Source organism: Mirounga leonina, unplaced genomic scaffold (assembly GCF_011800145.1).
Source record: "Mirounga leonina isolate KUSES-001 unplaced genomic scaffold, KU_Mleo_1.0 Mir_165, whole genome shotgun sequence".
Taxonomy (NCBI): Eukaryota; Metazoa; Chordata; class Mammalia; order Carnivora; family Phocidae; genus Mirounga; species Mirounga leonina.
In genome coordinates, this window is record NW_023270415.1 from 28,360,003 (window position 1) to 28,384,289 (window position 24,287).

A 24,287-nucleotide genomic window follows, 5' to 3' on the forward strand; every position below is an offset into this window, starting at 1 on the left:
AATTTGCTGGCATAGAGTTGCTCATAATATGTTCTTATAATTGTTTGTATTTCTTTGGTGTTGGTTGTGATCTCTCCTCTTTCATTCATGATTTTGTTGATTTGGGTCATTTCTCTTTTCTTTTTGATAAGTCTGGCCAGGGGTTTATCTATCTTGTTAATTCTTTCAAAGAACCAGCTCCTAGTTTCATTGATCTGTTCTACTGTTCTTTTAGTTTCTATTCCATTGATTTCTGCTCTGATCTTTATGATTTCTCTTCTCCTGCTGGGTTTAGGCTTTATTTGCTGTTCTTTCTCCAGCTCCTTTAGGTGGAGGGTTAGGTTGTGTACTTGAGACCTTTCTTGTTTCTTGAGAAAGGCTTGTATTGCTATATACTTTCCTCTTAGGACTGCCTTTGCTGCATCCCAAAGATTTGAACAGTTGTGTTTCATTTTCATTGGTTTCCATGTATTTTTTTAATCCTTCTTTAATTTCCTGGTTGACCCATTCATTCTTCAGTAGGATGCTCTTTAGCCTCCATGTATTTGAGTTCTTTCTGACTTTCCTCTTGTGATTGAGTTCTAGTTTCAAAGCATTGTGGTCTGAAAATAGGCAGGGAATGATCCCAATCTTTTGGTACCGGTTGAGACCTGATTTATGACCTAGGATGTGATCTATTCTGGAGAATGTTCCATGGGCACTAGAGAAGAATGTGTATTCCGTTGCTTTAGGATGGAATGTTCTGAATATATCTGTGAAGTCCATTTGGTCCAGTGTGTCATTTAAAGTCTTTATTTCCTTGTTGATCTTTTGCTTAGACGATCTGTCCATTTCAGTGAGGGGGGTGTTAAAGTCCCCCACTATTATTGTATTGTTGTCAATGTGTTTCTTTGCTTTTGTTATTAATTGCCTTATATTATTGGCTGCTCCCGTGTTAGGGCCATAGATATTTACAATTGTTAGATCTTCTTGTTGGATAGATCCTTTAAGTAGGATATAGTGTCCTTCCTCATCTCTTATTACAGTCTTTGGTTTAAAATCTAATTCATCTGATACAAGGATTGCCACCCCAGCTTTCTTTTGGTGTCCATTAGCATGGTAAATGGTTTTCCACCCCCTCACTTTCAATCTGGGGGTGTCTTTGAGTCTAAAATGAGTCTCTTGCAGACAGCATATCGATGGGTCTTGTTTTTTAATTCAGTCTGATAGCCTGTGTCTTTTGATTGGGGCATTTAACCCATTTACATTCAGGGTAACTATTGAAAGATAGGAATTTAGTGCCATTGTATTGCCTGTAAGGTGACTGTTACCGTGTATCGTCTGTGTTCCCCTCTGGTCTATGTTGCTTTTAGGCTCTCTCTTTGCTTAGAGGACCCCTTTCAAGATTTCTTGTAGGGCTGGTTTTGTGTTTGCAAATTCCTTTAGTTTTTATTTGTCCTGGAAGCTTTTTATATATCCTTCAATTTTCAATGAATGCCTAGCTGGATAGAGTATTCTTGGCTGCATATTTTTATCATTTAGTGCTCTGAATATATCCTGCCAGTCCTCGGGGCACCTGGGTGGCTCAGTCGTTAAGCGTCTGCCTTCGGCTCAGGTCATGATCCCAGGGTCCTGGGATCGAGCCCCGCATCGGGCTTCCTGCTCGGCGGGAAGCCTGCTTCTCCTTCTCCCACTCCCCCTGCTTGTGTTCCCTCTCTCACTGTGTCTCTCTGTCAAATAAATAAATAAAATCTTGAATATATCCTGCCAGTCCTTTCTGGCCTGCCAGGTCTCTGTGGATAGGTCTGTTGCCAATCTAATATTTCTACCCTTGTAGGTTACATATCTCTTCTCCCGAGCTGCTTTCAGGATTTTCTCTTTGTCTGTGAGACTCGTAAGTTTTATTATTAGATGTTGGGGTGTTGACCTATTTTTATTGATTTTGAGGGGGGTTCTCTGTGCTTCCTGGATTTTGATGCCTGTTTCCTTCCCCAAATTAGGGAAGTTCTCTGCTATAATTTGCTCCATTATACCTTCTGCCCCTCTCTCTCTTTCTTCTTCTTCTGGGATCCCAATTATTCTAATGTTGTTTCGTCTTATGGTATGGCTTATCTCTCAAATTCTGCCCTCGTGATCCAATAGTTGTTTATCTCTCTTTTTCTCAGCTTCTTTATTTTCCATCATTTGGTCTTCTCTATTACTGATTCTCTCTTCTGCCTCATTTATCCTAGCAGTTAGCACCCCCATTTTTATTGCACCTCATTAATAGCCTTTTTGATTTCTACTTGGTTAGATTTTAGCTTTTACTTCTCCAGAAAGGGTTTCTCTAATAACTTCCATATTTTTTTCAAGCCCAGCTAGTATCTTTAAAGTGATGATTCTGAACTCTAGATCTGACATTGTACTAATGTCCGTATTGAGTACATCCCTGGCAGTCGGTACTACCTCTTGTTCTTTTTGTTGAGGTGATTTTTTCCGTCTTGTCATTTTGTGCAGAGGAGAATAGATTAATGAGAGAACAAAATGCTAGCAGAGTAACCACGTCTCCAGAAAATATACTCTAAACAAATCAGAAAAGACCTGAAGCAGTGGAAAAAGAAACGGAAAGAGAGAAAAAAGAAAAAGAAAAAAAAGAAAAAGATAAAGATAAAAACATACAAAAACAAACAAAACAAAGCAACAACAACAAAAAAAACCAAAATGTGATCAAATATGATCAGGCTGGTATATAGATCAGTGCCACACCCTAGATTTGGGGTGTATTTTGGTCTGTTAGAAGAAAGTGCCTCCCAAAATTTTAAAGAAAGAAAAACTTATATATGTACAAAAATAAGGGTTGATATGATGAAGGGATGGAATATGACTGTAAAGATGGAAATTATAAAAAATTTTATAAAAGGAATTGATAAGAAGTTGTTTGAAAAAAGAAAGGATTTAAAAAAAGAAAAAAGAAAAAAAAGGGGGAAAATGAGATCAGGCAGGGGAGTAGAAAAAAACATATACTAGAGATTTAGGGTATATTTTAATCTGTTAGAAGAAACTATCTCAAAATTTTAAAGAGAGAACAACTTATATATATATGCCAAAAATACGGGTAACTACTATGAAGGGATAGAATATGACTCTAAAAATGAAAAATAAAAATTTTTTTTTAAAAAAAGGGATTGATAAGATGTTGGTTGAAAAAGGGAAAAAGAAAAATTCAAAAAAAAAAAAACAGTTAAAAAAAATTAACTTTGAAAGACTAAAGAGTCATGGTAAAAAAGCCATGAATTCTATGTGCAGTATTCCCCTAGCGCTGGAGTTCTGCCGTTCTCATTGATCGGTAATCTTGGTCTTGGCTGGCTGTGCTCGCTGATCTTCTGGGGGAGGGGCCTGTTGCCGTGGTTTCTAAATGTCTCTGCCGGAGGCGGAATTGCCCCGCCCTTGCCCCCTCCGGGCTAAGTGATCTGCTTGGGTTTGAGCTCCGGAGCTTTTGTTCTCTGCGAGCTTTCCGTACAGCTTTGGAGGTGGAGAGTGAAAATGGCGGCCTCCCAATCTCCGCCGCGGAGGAGCCGAGAACTCGGGCCCCGCTCCTCAGTGAGCCCCCAGAGAAAAGCCGTCAGTCACTCCCGTCTCCCCGGTCTCCGGCCACACTCCGTGCTCACCCGGCCTGTGACCGCGCGCCTCTATCTCTGGCACCCGACCCCGGGTGGAGTCTCCAAACCCAGCAGATCCCCGCAGTGCGCTCCCGCGCGGCTCCTCCCGGGGGAGGAAGGTGAGTCTCCCCGGATCTGCCGCTTGTTGGGTCCCTGCTGGAGGAGCAGGGGCCTGACTGTGCCTCGGATCACGGTTTATGGCAACCCCTGCCTGAGAGCCCGCGCCTGGGCTCCTCCTCTGCAGCCGGCTTCCCTGCTCGTTACCTGGGAACTCTGCCACACTCAGGCACCCACGGTCTTTCTTTGACCCCGAGGGTCCTGAGACCACACTGTCCCGGAAGGTTCCACCCCCTGCTTAGCCACCAGAGTGACTTCCCTCAGCGGAGCAGACTTTTAAAAGTTCCGATTTTGTGCTCCGTGGTTCTATCACTTGCCAGAAGCGGCCAACGGAGGCCCCTCCCTCGCCGTCTATCCTCCCGAATATCGCCTCAGATTCACTTCTCCGCCCGTCCTACCTTCCAGAAAGTGGTCGCTTTTCTGATGAGAGAGTTGTTGCTATTCTTTTCTTTGATCTCCTACTCCTCCGCCATCTTGCTCCGCTCCCCCATGCCTGTGATATTTTAACAGGTCTTTGTTAGGGCTTGTTTTCCATATTGTTAGTTTTAAAATCTTTCCTAATGTCTTCATTGGTATTTTAGTGGGAGACACTGATATTAATCCGATGTCCTTTTAAAGATTTATTTATTCATTTTAGAGAGAGAGACACACATAGTGCACGGATGTGCGAGTGAGGAAGGGGCAGAGGGAGAGAATCCCCAAGCATACTCCCTGCTCAGCGTGGAGCCCGACCCTGGGGATCTCACATCCCCAAGATCATGACCTGAGCTGAAACCAAGAGTCTGACGCTCAACCGACTGAGCCACCCAGGTGCCCCCAGATGCACCTTTTTTCCCTTTAAAAAAAAAAAATTTATGGGCGCCTGGGTGGCTCAGATGGTTAGGCGTCTGCCTTCGGCTCAGGTCATGATCCCAGGGTCCTGGGATCAAGTTCCACATCAGGCTTCCCGCTCCTTGGGAGCCTGCTTTTCCCTCTGTTTCTCTCTGTCTCTCATGAATAAATAAATAAAATCTTTAAAAAAAAAAAAATTTATAAGGCACCTGGGTGGCTCAGTTGTTAGCGTCTGCCTTCGGCTCAGGTCATGATCCCAGGGTCCTGGGATCGAGTCCCGCATCGGGCTCCCTGCTCTGCGGGAGGCCTGCTTCTCCCTCTCCCACTCCCCCTGCTTGTGTTCCCTCTCTCGCTGTCTCTCTCTCTGTCAAATAAATAAATAAAATCTTTTTAAAAATTTATTTTATTAAAAATTAATTACCATAGAGTGTGTTACTAGTTTCAGTGGTAGAGTTTAGTGATTTATCAGTTGCCAATTGCCTTTTTAAACCAGAAACACCTCTTAGGTTTTCAAAGAAACAGTGTCTTTATATGGCTTATCTACAAAGGGTCCTAGTCACTTGTTCATTTGACAGATAGTTATTGACGTTTTTCTAGTTGCCAAGTGATTAATAAATTTCCACTTCTGGGATAATAGTGCCAAATGTGCATGGAATTTGTGTGTGTGTGAGAAAGAGAGAGAGAGAAAAGCCTTTTTATCAGGATTTATTTTCCTTAAAAGGTTACGTACTAAATTTTGAAGGGTATAATATTTGACTTTAAAATTTGTGTTTAGCTAGCCGTTTTTAGTAGTAGTGCATTTTAAATTTTATACTGTTTATTGGTTATAAAATCTGATTTGATTTTTGGAGATTATGTTTAAAACCTGTTTTTCACACAAAGTCCTAAGCATTCTCACTATGGTATTGGGCTACATCTCAAGTACAGTCATCACTTTATAGTTGAAGCATAGGGCTAGAACTAAAGTGGCATGAGTCTTAATTACTTTGTGTTGTTAAGTTGGGGTATAACCTTGGGCAAATTCATTTTGTTATATTGGAGCAGGTGATCAATAAGATACTTTAATATTCAGTAACAGCAAAATTGGCTCAGGTAAGAGACAGTAAAATAAAATTGATAATGATATCTTTCTAGAGAGTAGAGAAAAAAAATAAGTACCCTATCTTTCTTCAACCCATGTTCTATTCATCTAACATGATCTGGTGAGGATAGTGAAGCCAGAATTAGCTCTTTCTCTTCACATTCAGGAAATCCATAAGGCAGCTATTGTAAAACTTGTCCAGACTTTTTTGTAATCTTATGAATTATTATCAGTAGGACAATGGCTGGATTATATGTATGAAATATAAAACCATACCTAGGAACGTGTAAAAAATTTGACCTTTAAAGCTGCACTGCTAAGTGAGCATCATTGGGTGTTTCTAAGTTTTTCTATTAATATTTGTTTGGCATTTAAAATCTTCACATTGCAGAAATTTTTTCCATTTGACCTATTTTTTTTTTTCTGTGAACTGGGCAAAGCTGCTCTTAGTTTATTTTAGCAGTGGAACATCTGAGCCAAACTTTTAGTACACTAGTTTTGAAATGGAACATATTTTGGTAACCTCTCTCTGAGATGATGTATTTTAATCTGTACTTTCTCAGTTTGGGTAATCCATTAGCTAATAAAAAAAATATTTAAGGGTATGTGAGCTTTTGAAATACTAGTTTACAACCTATAATCAAAAGTGATGTTGATAAATTATTTTATTTTCATTATTTTAGTATAAGCCGCCTGCACTTAAAAAGTCAAATTCTCCTGGAACTGCACCATCAGGATCTTCACGATTACCACAACCAAGTGGCACTAGCAAAACTGTTGTAGGTAATGAGCTCCATAAATAACTTGATTTTTTTTTTTTTTTTTTTTTTAGAGACAGAAATGAAGATAGTGTTGTGTTTTGGATTATTAAAATAGATTTATAATTAGGAAGAGATGTGGAGGATAAGTAATTCTTTCTGGGTAAAAATAAAGTAACTTTCAATAACTTTCTACTTAGGATACTTCATAGTCCTTTTTTCCCACCTTGTCTATCCTTGATGTTGTTACTGGTACATCAGAGTAGTCAACCAAGTTCTTTTCTTGATTCTTTGACCACAGTATTTTCCCCTCATTTTCATGTTTACAGCTCTGAACTTGACAGTTGTCCTAATAGACACATGCTTAATGACTTGAAGGAGATATTGACTAACTGTAGTGCACCTTTATTTATATATAAATTGAATAAAGGAATATGGAAATTAGAAATGAAGGATGTTATACGTTCTTTGGAAATTCCATTTTTAAAAAACCTTTTCTTAGTTGATAACTTGTTTTGATTTGTTGCCACAAAGATTTATTGCCACTAAAGCATTGTTTCCTTGTCAGATGCTCTGTTTTATGTGATTTTTCTTTTTCAGAATGTCGTTAAAACTAATAACCTTTTTTATTATAAGGTGTGCCTTCAGGTAAAGTGTCTTCAGTTAGCAGCTCTTTGGGAAACAAACTTCAGACCTTATCTCCCTCCCATAAAGGGATAGCAGCCCCTCATGTAGGGTAAGTCTATTTGAATTTAATTCATTAGTGATACACACACACACACACACACACACATGCAAATGATACTAAGGTTTTATTTTATTTAGGTAATTAGCTTTTTCATTAACCTTGATTTTCTTTCTAAAGTTCATTTGTCTTTTAACATATTGCTGGTCAGAGGTACATACACTTCTCTTGAGGATCTAAATTAGGATAACCATTTTGATGGGTACTAAAGAGGGCACGTTCTTCATGCAGCACTGGGTGTTATACGCCAACAATGAATCATGGAACACTACATCAAAAACTAATGGTGTAATATATGGTGATTAACATAACATAATAATAATAAAAAAAAGAATAACCATTTTGTTTGCATATGCAAACAATGAATCATGGAACACTACACCACAAACTAATGATGTACTGTATGATGACTAACATAACATAATAATAATAAAAAAAATGATAACCATTTTGGGAAAAAATCTAGTGGCATGTATCAAGAGCCCAAAAAACATTCATACTCTTTGAATAATTTTACTTCTCGAAATCTAGTCTAAGGAAATCATTTGAAATACAGAAGATTTTTGTAATAACCATTATTTATGAAACCTTATGTATCAGGCACTGTGCTAAACATTTTTCATATATTTTTATTAAAACCACCCCACCACCATAGGATGAGGGGATCTGAGAACCAAAGTAATTTGCTCAAAGCCGCACAGCTATTAAGAGTTGGAAGCAGGATACAAATTAGAGTCTATTTGGCTCTAAACATTGGTTTCTTTCACATGGTTTTATGACAATGTAAAAAAAATAAAATCACCTAAATTTCTAGCTTTGTTTGAATAGCAAACTATAACAGTCTATACAGGGATGTTAGGCAACCATAAAATGTATATACATTTTTAAAGGGATGATTCTACTATAACAGGAGAAGAATGTAGGGTATTAACTCCCATGTATACTGAGATAGAAACTATAAAAATGTGTGTAGACAAAAAAGACAAAATATGCTGAAATATTAACTGGATGATTATTTTCCACTTATTTAATATTTTAAAAATACTTTTTAATCTTTCTACAGTTTTATATACATGGCTTTTAAGAAAGTAGCATAATTAAGCTTTGCACAATTATTTTAATTGTGGGAAAAATTGTTGGTAATATACTAGAGATTTTAAAAAATCCTCCTATCTCAGTAAAACTCCCTTTCTCTTCCATTTTGGTAAATCAGAAAATTAAGGGTTACCATGTAATACACATGGTATACACATGTGTACACAAAGTATACACATAGAATGAGGGCTTATGTGTATACTTTACAGATACTGATAAAGTTGATTTAGGAAATACAGCACACATTATTTTCAGATATGGGTTATCACTTTTTTAATGTAGGAAATATACATAAGGTTCTATATGAGGTGAGAGCAACTATCTTTTGTTTCCTAATTTGGACTACACAGAAAGTACAAAATCTAAAAGGAGTTTAATGTAATTATCATCGTAGAAAAAGAAAAAGATCAACTAACAAGATCTGATTAGTTAAATGTTTTTTCTTTTTGTTGTGCTTGCAAAAGGAAGACACAGGCTATTCTTAAGAAAGAGACAGATTATCAGTAAACAGGTGGTTGAAAACTGTGGTTTCAGTGGTAAAAAACTGATTTTGTTTTATTTTTTTAGTTTCTCTACTGAGTTGACTCATCATTTTTAATTAAAGTGTAGACGGCAATATGTATTTTAACTTTTACAAATCCTCTTTACCATATCACAGAATTGCCTTCCATGTTATATTATAGTTTCATTTACAGTTGATTGTGAATTAAATGCTGATATTTTTTAGTGCCTTTCCTCTCATACTGGTAATTTTATCAGGTGACCATATTAAGTTGTACTCACACCTTCCCCTGTACTCTTTTTTATTGTTATGTTAATCCCCATACATTACATCATTAGTTTTTTGATGTAGTGTTCCATGATGCATTGTTTGCGTATAACACCCAGTGCTCCATGCAGAACGTGCCCTCTTTAATACCCATCATCAGGCTAACCCATCCTCCCACCCCCCCTCCCCTCTAGAACCCTCAGTTTGTTTTTCAGAGTCCATAGTCTCTCATGGTTCGTCTGATTTCCCGATTTCCGATTTCCCCCCCTTCATTCTTCCCCTCCTACTATCTTCTTCTTCTTCTTTTTTTAACATATAATGTATCATTTGTTTCAGAGGTACAGATCTGTGATTCAGCAGTCTCACACAATTCACAGCACACCTTCCCCTATACTCTTAATAGGGCGTATTAAGCTGGCTGGTGTAATGAAAAGTGGCACGGACGTTGAATTAGAAAATTAGGCTTCTAGATCCTACTTTGCTAATGAACAGCCATATGACTGTGTGCATATCTCCTTTGTCTCACTCACAACATTCTGTGACTCTGCTAAGACCTTGGCACCTGATCTAACGCAATCTGACCAACATTTATATAATCCCTAGGAGAAAATTTGTTTTTACTAACAAGCAACGACTTTGAGCACAGTAATTTGATAAATTATGCACTGCTCACAATGCCATGAAGATTTAAAATTTCTGGTTGTCTCGCATCGTATTAAACTGTCAAACATAACTGTGTAAATCCCAATTGTACATTTTATATATAGTCCCTACGTGTTAGAAGAATGTTTCCAACTACTCTAAAGAGCCTTGGTGTTTGCCTGTGGCCAATATATTACCATATTCACCGGAACATTACTATATTACTATATTAAATAGAACCATTTATGGCTATTTAGTGGCAGAGTTGTTTTTTTTTTTTTTTAAGAATTATTGAGTATATTGACTTGTTATTTATTGATTATATTGTTTTTTTTTTTCCTTTGCTGGATTGTAAGCTCTGTGTGTCTGCCTTGTTTACAGACGTAACTATAAAATATAGTATAATGCCTGACATATAGACACATAATAAATTTTTGATGAATAAAACAAATAATGAATTAACAAATCCCTCATTTGTCAACCTGTTGGCACATCATAGAACCATGGTCCTGGTACTAGTGGGATAATTGAAGTTTATATGGCAATCATTATTTCTATTGATATACATGCTTCAGGATTGAGTAAAGGTGGAATTAAGATATCTGGTTAGCTGTAATGCTCAAGAACTTGATCACCTTCTGAGGTTAGTGAAATAGAGTCATTTCAGTAACTTGGGATTGTTTAAAGCCTTGTGTATATAATCTTTATTGTGGCCAGCTTTAATCATGCATACCAGTGATCTGTTGGAATCATGCTATAGAAAAATTTATCTTGGAAAAATTCTCATTTATTTGGTAATTAACTTCTAGATAACCTATGGGTCAACCAGTTTTATCAGATTTCTTTTAAAGCAAAAAATTCCCTCAATGGAAAAATGTTCTCAGTGTATAAGAGGACTATCTTTAATCCTAGGAAATTTTAGAAGTATGTTGAAGCACAAAGCTTTTAAATAAACATTACCACATTTGAATTGTGTCAGGGAATTTACGCAGTCATGTCTTGAGATTTGTGTTTTCTTAGTGGTTAATTACCAGCTAAAATGGATATTTTAGCTGATGATTTTTAGTAGCTAAAATATCAACTATCAAAGATTTACTTCTGTTCAGTTACTATGAAAAACAGACATTTACTTTGGAGATAGGCTACAGTAGATATAGCAAAACTAGAGCAACAGTGAATTTAAGAAGCATTTCATAATAAATTGAATTTGGTTTCTCATACTTTAATTATATGGACAAAAGTAAGAAACAAATATCTGGTTTTTATGTACATTTTTGTGTAACTATAAACAGGCTTTTCTCATAAGCCAATCTTTTGATGTGTGTGAATTGAATTTATGTGGAACATTGTTTAGATTTTTATGAACTTCTCTATCATTTATTATTGATCTAGAAATGCCTAACAACCTAGAACTGCAGAGTGTGGCTTCTTAAATGGATACCAATGATTGAGGCTATTGGTTTTGCCATATGTATAGGATTTGATAAGTTTAGGATCAAAAATAGAAGTATGACACATTTCAAAACTTTGAATGCCTCAGAACATCATAACTATGGGTGTCTACGAAAATACAAAAAACAAACTGGTTAATTTTTTCCCAATATTCTTTTAGAAGTCATCTTTTTATTATACCTGCTTCACTCGCTACAGTCTTACAAGACTGAGTGGCTTATATACTCCTGAGTAATTCACTCTCAGTATCAACAATAAACAAGGACCTTCCCAAGGTCAAAGTTTATTTCAAATTAAAACCTATTCCAGTAGGTTGATACCATTGCCAAATATTTTTTAAAGTGTGAATACATTCTCAGCTATAAATATTTTGAAAGCTTGCTAAAGTATTATTCCTTTTTAGATACACTATTCATATTGGGGCAGTTATATGCAACTGCAGATAGTCAGTTTAAATTAAAAGTCTTGGTCCGAATTACAGTTTATCATCTATAGAAATGTATTAGCTTGACAAATAGTAATATATATTTGGGATTACAAGATAATATAGTGATACCTATCATAACTGTTTAATATATGGAAACCCCTTAAAAATCATCACTGAAATCACTGAAATTGTTCAAAATTTTAAAATACTGGCATCCTCTCATATATGAAATTTTTATATTTTAGAGCAGGTGATCTTCTGAGAGCCAAATCCTGCCCAACAACTGGTTTTATTGGAACATGGCCACAGCCAATTATTTATGTATTGTCTATGGCTGCTTTCATGCTACAATGGTGCAGATGAGTATTTGTGACAGAGCTAGCATAGCCCGTAAAGCCTAAAATACTTACTGTCTGGCCCTTCACAGAAAAAGTTTGCTGTTCTCTATTTTAGAATGAGTAAATTAAAATAGGAATTAGACATTTATGATTTGAAGGTATGGATTTTAAGTATTCTTTATTCAAGGATAGAAATTTTTTTTTTAAGTCATGTGGAGTATCTGGAAACTTCATAGGTTAGTGGTCCATGGAACCAAAGGCTTTTTAAACTTTTATTAATCCAGTGCATTTCTGTGCTTGAATTGAAAGAACAGCAAGAAATTAAAAATATACTTTGGTGTTGACTCTGACCAAATCTAGGTGCCAATTTAAGGACATATCCTTGAATTTCATATGGGATTGAAATCATACATTATGTGTATCAGATTGCTTAGTCTGCACCAGATGTATGCTATGTGGGTATGCTTAGTTGACTTCAAAATAACCTCTTATGTTTTCCTTAGCAGTAGCAAGACTACTTCTACTGCTGAATGGATTTATTTATTTCTGCCTAATTTCTTTCAGCCCTTGGGTATATAATCAACATTACCAAATTGAAACTTTTAAAAGAAAAATAGCATAGAAGCACTCTAAAAACATTGATATTGATAGTTCCATAATGGGTTACTGCCAGGTTGAAATTATGTTCCTCAGACTTTGTGAATAATTGAAAAATACGTAACAGAGTAGATTTTTTTGTTGTACTTTCCCCATTTATTAATTCTCAGAGTAACTGCAGGTATATAAATTCAGTGTTAACATCAGTAAAGGTGATTTTTTTTTTCACAGCTTGAAACATCCATTGCCCCTGAGGTCTGAACAAAACATGAAATAGACACAGGCTTCCTGGTTCTTACACTCATTTTATTTCCTTCGTTAAGTCAGTTATTGATGATTTGCAAGACCAAGAAAGGCAAAGAGAAGAAACTTCAAGGATCAATCTGTTGGATTGCAGCCTTTGCATTCCTTTTGAAAACACATTTACTACTTTTGCAAAGATTTTAATTTCTTTCCAGATATCCTTCATCTTGTTGCTGCTTTGACTTTATCTTTAGTGCTGTTGGAGATTGAGGAACAGAAGTGAAGGGATTTGATAGAAAAGGAAATGTGAGCAAGGAAGTGTTCATGCTCACTAAAATAAATATGAAGACGGTACATGGAAATGGTCTGTCATATCTTATGATCTGGGTTAGTTTAGGGAAAGATTTAAATATTTGAATGGTCTTTCATAAACTAATAATTTTTAAATTTGCATAAATACCCCAATGTAGATTATTATTGCATGGCAAAAAAAAATACATATATATATATATATGTAATCTGGATTTTATATATAAAGATATATTCAAATATATAAAATTTATATATAAATAGATTTATAAAAAATTATATTTAGCTTATAAAAATATATATAAATTTTTATAAAGAATATATATATAATCTTGATTACATTATTGAGACTTATAAATTTTGTTTTTGTTTGGTTACAATTTGATAACAATCTAGCATAACAGTAGCAAATTATACAACAACATAAGTTTAAGTGATTTAAAATTAAGAATAGCATTTACTGACATTTAGCGTAACATTTGAATTGTGTGTGTATATGTGTATCACATATGCATATACATAGGTAGATAGATCATTTGAGTTGAATTTTATAACACAGCTATTTGGACAACAAAACACATCATCTTTAGAACCTGCCATTCAATTAGGTTTTCAAAATTTGAAAATACTGGTTAATTCTCTCATATATAGAAAATATGTAATACTTGCATTAGATAATTATTTTTAGATTTTTATTAGATTTTACACATCTCCTTTCTCAAATTGACTTTTGTTGTGTCATATGTAAGATTTGAGTAGTTCTTACCATATTAGAGAAGTGTTTTAAAAATACAGTTTAAAATTTTCTAAATCTTATTTTCAGTCACTTCTGAAAAAGAAAATACGATTTTTATTCCTTATTCCAAAGCCACCTGTAAGATAACCATTGTTTGGAACAATAATGTTTTGATAATTGTTAAGCAATTCAAAGAAAAATCTGATTTTTACTAAATTTTTACTGACTTTTAATCAATAGGTAAAATTTCTAGTAATCTTTTACAAATAAAAACCCATCAAGTTTTAATCTCAAATATTTTTGAAATTATATAAAATACATGTACTTAATGAAGGCATTTTTTAAAAAAGTTTTTGAGTATAGTTGACACAGAATGTTACATTAGTTTCAGGTGTACATCATAGCGATTCAGCTTCTCAATATATTTACTATGCTCACTGCAGGTGTAGCTACCATCTGTCACTATGCAACACTGTTACAGTACTGGTGACTATATTCCCGACACTGTGCCTTTTATTCCCATGACTTATTCATTCCTTAACTGGGAGCCCAGTTCCCTTCACCCATTTGGCCTTTTCCCCACCTCTATCCCCTCTGGCAACCATCAGTTCCTTTTCTGTATTTATAGGGTTTTTTTTTAAATTTTATTGTTATGTTAATCACCATACATTACATCATTAGTTTTTGATGTAGTGTTCCATGATTCATTATTTGCGTATAACACCCAGTGCTCCATGCAGTACGTGCCCTCCTTAATACCCCTCACCAGGCTAACCCATCCTCCCACCCCCCTCCCCTCTAGAACCCTCAGTTTGTTTCTCAGAGTCCATCCTCTCTCATGGTTCATCTCCCCCTCCAATTCCCCCCCTTCATTCTTCCCCTCCTGCTATCTTCTTCTTCTTTTTTTAAAAATATATATTGTATTATTTGTTTCAGAGGTACAGATCTGTGATTCAACAGTCTTGCACAATTCACAGCGCTCACCATAGCACATACCCTCCCCAATGTCTATCACCCAGCCACCCCATCCCTCCCACCCCCCACCACTCCAGCAACCCTCAGTTTGCTTCCTGAGATTTTAGACCCAGTGTATTTATAGGTTTGATTCTGTTCTTTGTGTATTCATTTGTTTTTTTAGAATCCACATATGATACGGTATTTGTCTTTCTTAGTCTGACTTATTTCATTTAGCATAATACCCTCTAGGTCCATGTTGTCCCAAATGGCACAATCTCATCCTTTTTATGGCTATGTAATATTCCTGTGTGTGTGTGTGTGCATGTGTGTGTGTGTGTCTATACACCACATCCTAATGAAGGCATTTTTTTTTAAGATTTTATTTATTTATTTGAGAGAGAGAATGAGATAGAGAGAGAGAGCATGAGATGGGGTAGGGTCAGAGGGAGAAGCAGACTCCCCGCTGAGCAGGGAGCCTGATGTGGGACTCGATCCCGGGACTCCAGGATCATGACCTGAGCCGAAGGCAGTCGCTTAACTAACTGAGCCACCCAGGCGCCCCTGAAGGCATTTTTTAAAGACTTTAAAATGTTTTAAATAATGTGATGTAAACATCTAACGCAAGCACCACCATCTGCAAAGTATTAGTAACAACTTTTGTAATAAAATACCTATATGTATCGGATACTGAAAGAACATAAAAATGAATAAAATGTGTCCCTCTGTAGTGACCCTTATAATCTAGAGCAATGAACAGCTTCTTTTTAGACACTAAATTCCATAAGAACAAGCATCAGGTCTGTTTCATTTACCATGATATCCGATATCAGCAGAATGTAGCAGAGTACCTGATACATAGTAGGTGCTCAGGGTTTGTAGAGTTAATGAATTAGTGGAAGAATGCATTGGAGCAAACAAGCATCCCTTAAAAAGAGTATCCTTTTTAAGTTAATGAGCAGTCATATGTTATTCACTAGTCATTTAAAATAGTTCTCCTACCCTCCTAATTTAATTTTCACTGCTCCCTACAGTGAATGAATATTGGTTGTTAATAGTATATAGGATTCAATTATTTTGTTAATGTAAAACAATGACATCTCTACAGACCTGCAGTTTTTCCTGTTTTCCTCCAGATGGAGCTCCTTTATACTTTTTGGTTTTTTTTTTTTTTTTTTTTTAAGAAAACTTCAGATGGCATGGCCACTTAACATTTCTGCATGTGATTTTTCAGATTGCCATCCCTGTTTTTTTCCATACATCATGCTTTATATTTCTTTTTTTTTATTATGTTAATCACCATACATTACATCATTAGTTTTTGATGCAGTGTTCCATGATTCATTATTTGCATATAACATCCGGTGCTCCATGCAGAACGTGCCCTCTTTAATACCCATCACCAGGCTAACCCATCCTCCCATCCCCCTCCCCTCTAGAACCCTCAGTTTGTTTTTCAGAGTCCATCGTCTCTCATGGTTCGTCTCCCCCTCCAATTTCCCCCCCCTTCATTCTTCCCCTCCTGCTATCTTCTTCTTTTTTTTTTTCTTTTTTTAACATATAATGTATTGTTTATTTCAGAGGTACAGATTTGTGATTCAACAGTCTTGCACAATTCACAGCGCTCACCATAGCACATACCCTCCCCAATGTCTATCACCCAGCCACCCCATTCCTCCCACCCCCCACCACTCCAGCAACCCTCAGTTTGTTTCCTGAGATTAAGAATTCCTCGTATCAGTGAGGTCATATGATACATGTCTTTCGGGCGCCTGGGTGGCTCAGTTGGTTAAGCGACTGCCTTCGGCTCAGGTCATGGTCCCGGAGTCCCTGGATCGAGTCCCGCATCGGGCTCCCTGCTCAGCAGGGAGTCTGCTTCTTCCTCTGACCCTCTCCCCTCTCATGCTGTTTCTCTCTCTCTCTCTCAAATAAATAAATAAATAAAATCTTTAAAAAAAAAAAAAAGATACATGTCTTTCTCTGATTGACTTAATTTCGCTCAGCATAACACTCTTCAGTTCTGTCCACACCGTTGCAAATGGCAAGATTTCATTCCTTTTGATGACTGCATAATATTCCATTGTATATATATACCACATCTTCTTTTTTTTTTTTTTTTTTTAATTTATTTGACAGAGAGAGAGAGACAGCCAGAGAGGGAACACAAGCAGGGGGAGTGGGAGAGGGAGAAGCAGGCCTCCCGCAGAGCAGGGAGCCCAATGCAGGGCTCGATCCCAGGACCCTGGGATCATGACCTGAGCCGAAGGCAGACGCTTAACGACTGAGCCACCCAGGTGCCCCTATACCACATCTTCTTTATCCATCATGCTTTATATTTCTCTGTATAAATTTCATAAATAGTCATTCTTTGTTAGAAAGTCAGAATTAAAGATATAAATATCATTTATTTGATTCCTTTATATTTGGAATTTTTAAATGCAGGGGAGATCATAAAATAATAAGAAAAAAGAGAAAGGTACTATGAAATCAGGGAAGGAGAAAAATTAGATTATTTGTGAACTCAATGAGAAGAAACATCAGATCAGTCTTACTTACCAGGGTAATAACTTTAAGTTCACTTCTAGCTTCACAAATTTTATTTTAAACATTGTTGTCCTTCTTAAGTTTCTTTGTTAATTCCGTTGCCCTGCTGTGTATAAATGTGGCATTTGTTTGGATGTTCATCACAACTGGCAGGTGCCTGCATCGTCAGAATTTTCATATCTAATAGTGGACATTGTCTGAACTATCTGAGGATTAGGATTCTTTTTGACAGCCCTTACCCTGGCAGTCCAATAATTAAGAGCTTGGGGGGTAGATTTTTGATGAACCAGAATAATGTTTAAAAAAATTTTTTTTAATATAAAGAAACAAACAGTAGCAATCTCCTTATGGGTACACCTTTATATATTTTAATAGTAAGATGGACAAGTTAGGCCCTCCACTTCGAACTGGAAGACATGTGCAAAGGTTGTATGACAGTGATACAAAATCAGACAGTGCCATCAAAAGACATGAGTTATTACCCATTTACAAGTAAGTATTTGTAACTCAGTTTGGTTAATCTTTTTCAGATATTTCCTTAAAGGCTTTATATAATTGAATACTATAAACTTATACATTCCTATATTTAAAAAAAATCTTACTTTAATCATTTATAAGCCAAGAAGTGCTTAATAATTTTATAGGATTTAAAACACTTTGATGTTAGATGAACATTTCTGTTCTAAATAAAGCTGTTTTTAGCATACATTTCTATTAAATTTTACCTTGTAGAGGGGTGAAATAGCAGTCACCTTCAATGATTGTTATCTTTATGAAGCTTTCTTTTAGGAGTGTATATATATATATATATATTTTAAAGATTTATTTATTTGAGAGAGAGAGAGCACGGGGCAAAAGGGGCAGAGGAAGAGGGAGAGAGAATCCCAAGCAGACCCCATCCTTGCACGGAGCCTGACGCGGGTCTTGATCTCACGACCCCAAGATCACAACCTGAGCTGAAATCAAGAGTCGGATGCTTACCTGACTGCAACACCCAGGCACCCCTTAGGAGTAACATGTTTTAAAAGAAGAGTATAGGGGATATTATGCCATACATAATATGTAATATTGCTCTATTATTTTTTAGTTAGGATGATTAATTATTATAAAAAGGCAGAAAACAGATTTTAGAAAACATTCAATCCAGGGATTCTCAGTCTTTTGGTTAAATTGCTACAAATTCCACATAAAACGGGGAAAGGATAAGATACTGCCAAGGACACTCTCCTCTCTGTACTGGCCCAAAAAGCTGTAAAGAGAGGTGAGTAGCAATGACAGTCCCCTTGGAACTCTTCCACAGAAGTCTTCAGGGTTTTCTAGATTTAGGGCTCCAATACCAAGTCTAGCTCTCTGATTAAAATGATGAAATTTGAATCAGGTTAATTACTTATTAAAGTTGAAAAATATATTATTAAACAGAGTTCACTTAGTTAACTTTTAAAACAACTCCTACTACAGGATTGTCTTACCACATATGAAAAGAAGGGTTAATTTAGCTAAATATAAAATAAAGATGGGAGAAGTCTTTAAAATATTAGCAGCACCCGTGCATTATTTTTAAGTAGTTAGTGATAGATCATAGAAGGAAGAATTTGTGCCCTGAGCCATTTTTCTTAGTACTGTTGTTCTCTATTCCCTCTGAAGCATATTTCAAAGAAACACTGATTAGCGGTAAGGTAGAGTAAAATTAAACCTTCTTTTGTTATTTTTGACCTAGAACAAGCAGATTGCAGATACAGAATAAGGGTAGCACTTTTCAAAATCTGAACAGGAGCAAAAATGTGTTGACCATGTGAGACTGGGACAACATGTTTTAAGTACTAATCAAGACTGTTCTTGGGCGCCTGGGTGGCTCAGTTGGTTGAGCGACTGCCTTCAGCTCGGGTCATGATCCTGGAGTCCCGGGATCGAGTCCCGCATCGGGGTCCCTGCTCAGCGGGGAGTCTGCTTCTCCCTCTGACCCTCCCCCCTCTCATGTGCTCTCTCTCTCATTCTCTCTCTTATTCTCTCAAATAAATAAATAAAATCTTAAAAAAAAATAAAAAGACTGTTCTTCCCAATCTCTTAAGAATGGTTCTTGACATTCAGATTCCACCTCTTAAAATTGTTACTAAAAGTACATGATAGGTATTTAGTAATGATCATTACTGTTGATAATCTTATTTTTCTCTAATTTTTATATTCTAATTATTTGAATAACTTCATTGATATGGTGAGGTTATGTGTGTATATCCATAGGTGTGTTTGTATTATCTGTGTATCTCATTACATATTAAATGAAAGTGATAGGATTTCTAACAAGGCTTTGTTCTAGAGCCAAAAAATTAAAAAATGTGTCCTTCCTATTCCTCTTAACAATGACTCTTACTGGAGGAACCGCCATTGTTTGGCAATGATTTTTTAGAGATTGAATTCCTAAAAAAGTACGTAGCAATTCAACAACATCCCTAGGGGGGCTGTTTAAGAGTTGAGTAGAGTATACCTCATGCTTAGACTGTCAGTGGCCATTTGAAGAGGGCCAGGGTAACCCATTCATGCACCAAGGTGATTGTTGTCAAAGTTTAGAAAAAATTCAAAGTATTCAAAGCAGCCTCTCTCTGAACAACAGACAGCATTGCATATTGAATATAATAAGATTTGTAATATGACCCACCTAATTTCAAATACTGTGGCCTTGTAATAGATTTTCAGCTTACTTAATTTCTCTAATATGATTTTCTTCTTCAACTTCAAAGTGGGAATAATATCTTCTTAGATTCCTGTGAAGATTAAACCAAGTGAAGTATGCGTAGTACCTGGCATCATATTTGACATTTGAAAAATAGTAAATGTAGTTATTACCTGCATATATTTTGGAGGTAGCTATTTAGAATTTTCAGACTCTCCAACTTTGCTTTATAAGGAGGAAGAATTTCAGCCATAGTTTAAGAACTTACAATCTAAAGGAATTTTAAAAAGTATTCTGCTTATTCATATAACACAGTATTGCATATCTCTGAAATGAAAAGATTTGACTAAATCTCTAAAGACTGGGAGGGAACTAGCTCTTTATTCACCATATGACCCTTAGTTCAGCAACATACTGGATGTCACCTTGGTTAAGTTACTTAACAACTCTTTGCCTCAGTTGCCTCATTCTAAAATGGAGTTATTAATACTGCTTAATCCATTGGATTATTATGAGGATTAAGTAAGTTTATATATGAGAGCAATTAGAAATCTATACCAAATGTAGTAATAAGCACCATTTTGTAAATGTTAACTAGGAACAGTAACAATAGCCATAATAGTAATAATACCATCATCATTAACTATTCTGAATGTTTATATAAATTGCAGTTGGTATCCATAACTTCCTCTAAGGTAAGTGATGATAGTCATATTTTAGAAATGGGGGACACTTGATACAGTTTGTCCAGTATCTCCACATTAGTCAGTAGCAGTTGGGATTTGAATCTAGATTCATCTGAATCCCAAATCCTACGCTTTTACCATTGTACCATCATTCAGCCCTCTAAGCTTTCTTTGATTCCTGAAGTTTCATAAAGGGAATTAAGTGATGATCCAACCAGAACAACTCTACTGATAACAGATAGCCTAGGCTGTATAATTGGTGAGATTAAGTCTTAAAAGGGAAGATTATATTAACCCATTTATTTTAGTTGCTATTTCCAAAAACAGGTTTTCATAAATTGAAAATTATTGAAGTGGTTAGCTAATGTTTTTTGTTTGTTTGTTTTTAACCATATCTCGTAATGTATAACATTTAACAGTTATTCATAGGCATTTAACAAGACACCTATTTTGAGGGAATTATAGATTTAAACTTTTAAAAACCTGAAGCTTTTCAGAATTATTAACTTAAAATTTCATGTAAAGCATATATTTTTTTGTTGTTGATTTAATTTACCATCAAGTTATTGTTAGTAAATTCAAAATGCTTTGGTTTATCCTTAGTTTAAACTACTGTTGTTTTCAGATTTAAAATAATTACTTGGATTTTACTCTTTTGAATTCACCTTTCTACAGCTTCAAATTATTATTTTAATCATGTAAATAAGCAATATAAGAAATAAATGCTTGCTATTCAGTACCTTTTCATTATGCCATCTCTTTCTCTCTTCTAGAACTAACATCAAACCTCGAAATTCCACACCACCTAGTTTGGCACGAAATCCTTCCTCAGGTGTTCTTACAAACAAAAGAAAAACATATACTGAGAGCTACATAGCCAGGTATGTCTAGCTCTGAGATTCTAATAACTAAAATAAAAATAATGTATATAGTCTTCTAAGGACCAAATGCAAAAATATTTATCAGGCTATTAATAGAAAATCTGATTTCTCCTTTGCTATATGATTTATTTTGGCTTTAAGCTGTACACTAAATAGTTTGGGCATAAATAATATTTTTCTAGACCTTGTAGTTATTATTGTTGTAAATGCTTGAGGACAGTTTTTCAGTTTCACTGCATTCATTTGTGTTTTATATCTTAATTTTAAGTGCAACATGATTATTTTTACCTCTGCAAATTGAGTAATAGACCCTTTAAACTGGTATTGTAATTTTCAGCAACATTTAAATATATTTAAATTCCCTGCTGAGCTTGTGATTATCCATGTACTTCCCTTTCTTATCTGTCACAGTATTTGTGCAACTTCGACATTCACTCTGTTTTTAAGCATAAAACAAATCATTCTAGTATAGATATTATATATATCCTTATTCCAGAAAGTATAAGGGAATATACAGAGATTCACAACATACAGTGAGATACGATATTTTATAAAAATGAAAGAATATGAAAAGAAAAAATGAGAATTAAAAGATAAAGGAAAAAAAGGAATGAATTTAGCCCACAAAATATGTGTAGTCCACAAAATATGTGTCATAATACGCTGTATATAGGCTAGCCTTTGGCCATAAATTGGGTCCAAATTTTGTAGTGGCCAGAGTACAGGGGAAGATAGGAGTAGTTAGTTACATGATTCGTGTTGTATTAAAAAAAAAAAAAATCATTTCTCTGTGAAAGCACACCTAGTCCTGAGACCTCAAAAATCTGCCTATGAATTCTCATAAAGAGACACTGGATAATTTATTACTATTTTTTAAATTTTATTTTATTTACTTTCAATTAACTAACATATAGTATATTATTAGTTTCAGAGGTAGAGTTCAGTGATTCATCAGTCTCATATAACACCCAGTGCTCATTACATCCTGTGCCCTCCTTAATGTCCATCACCCAGTTACTCCATCCCCCTACCCACCTCCCCTCCAGCAACCCTCAGTTTGTTTCCTAGGATTAAGAGTCTCTTATTGTTTGTCTCCCTCTCTGATTTCGTCTTGTTTTATTTTTCCCTCTCTTCTTCTATAATTCTCTGTTTTGTATCTTAAATTCCACATAGGAGTGAGATCATGTAATTGTCTTTCTCTGATTGACTTATTTCACTTAGCATAATACCCTCTAGTTCCATCCACATCATTGCAAATAGCAAGATTTCATTTTTTTGATGGCTGAGTAATATTTCAATTGTGTGTGTGTGTGTGTATACATATACCACATCTTCTTTATCCATTCACCTGTTGATGGACATCTAGGCTCTTTCCATAGTTTGGCTATTGTAGACATTGCTGCTATAAACACTGGGGTGCATGTACCTCTTCGGATCCCTACATTTGTATCTTTGGGGTAAATACCAAGTAATTCAATTGCTGGGTCATAGGGTAGCTCTATTTTCAGCTTTTGAGGAACCTCCATACTGTTTTCCAGAATGGTTGTACCAGCTTGCATTCCCACCAACAGTGTGAGAGGGTTCCCCTTTTCCTCATCCTCTCCAACATCTGTCATTTCCTAACTTGTTAATTTTAGCCATCCTGACCAGTGTGAGATAATATATCATTGTGGTTTTGATTTGTATTTCCCTGATGCTGAGTGATGTGGAACACTTTTTTCATTTGTCTGTTAGCCATCTGTATGTCTTCTTTGGAGAAAATGTCTGATCATGTCTTCTGCCCATTTCTTGATTGGGTTATTTGTTCTTTGGGTGTTGAGTTTGGTAAGTTCTTTATAGATTTTGGATACTAGCCCTTTATCTGATATGTCATTTGGATGTCTTTCGGTTTTGTTGACTGTTTCCTTTGCTGTGCAAAATCTTTTTATCTTGATGAAGTCCCAATAGTTCATTTTTGCCTTTGTTTCCCTTGCCTTCGGAGATATGTCTAGTAAGAAGTTGCTATGGTTGAGATCGAAGAGGTTGCTGCCTGTGTTGTCCTCTAGGATTTTAATGGATTCCTGTCTCACATTTAGGTCTGTCATCCATTTTGGTCTTTCATCCGTTTTGAGTCTACTTTTGTGTATGCTGTAAGGAAATGGTCCAGATTCATTCTTCTGCATGTGGCTGTCCAATTTTCCCAGCACCATTTGTTGAAGAGACTGTCTTTTTTCAATTGGATATTCTTTCCTGCTTTTTGAAGATTAGTTGACCATAGAGTTGAAGGTCCATTTCTGGGTTCTGTATTCTGTTCCATTGACCTATGTGTCTGTTTTTGTGCCAGTACCATACTGTCTTGATGATTATAGCTTTGTAATATAGCTTGATGTCCTGAATTGTGATACCACCTGTTTTGGTTTTCTTTTCTTTTTTTTTTTTAATTTAATTTAATTTTATTATGTTATGTCAACATACAGTACATCGTTAGTTTTTGATGTAGTGTTCCATGATTCATTGTTTGCATATAACACCCAGTGCTCCATGCAATACGTACCCTCTTTAATACCCATCACCAGGCTAACCCATCCCCCCACCCCCCTCCCCTCTAAAACCCTCAGTTTGTTTCTCGGAGTCCATAGTCTCTCATGGTTCGTCTCCGTCACCGATTCCCCCACTTCATTTTTCCCTTCCTTCTCCTAATGTCCTCCATGCTATTCCTTCTGTTCCACAAATAAACGAAACCATATGATAATTGACTTTCTCTGCTTGACTTATTTCACTTAGCATGATCTCCTCCAGTCCCATCCATGTTGATGTAAAAGTTGGGTATTCATCCTTT

The 24,287-nt window shown here is 35.8% G+C and overlaps 1 protein-coding gene across 2 annotated transcripts in view; it reads left to right on the top strand.

Annotated features, from left to right (window-relative positions):
* ZC2HC1A (zinc finger C2HC-type containing 1A) overlaps positions 1-24,287 on the top strand; it is a 59,080-nt gene that overhangs the window by 29,629 nt on the left and 5,164 nt on the right. Inside the window, exons 6-9 of one of the 2 annotated variants that reach the window (XM_035011404.1) lie at positions 6,309-6,408; positions 7,020-7,119; positions 17,610-17,726; positions 21,362-21,469. In XM_035011404.1, the coding sequence (XP_034867295.1) occupies positions 6,309-6,408; positions 7,020-7,119; positions 17,610-17,726; positions 21,362-21,469 (425 nt within the window). The remainder of the gene's footprint in view (positions 1-6,308; positions 6,409-7,019; positions 7,120-17,609; positions 17,727-21,361; positions 21,470-24,287) is intronic. The other variant, XM_035011403.1, reaches the window with a different exon arrangement.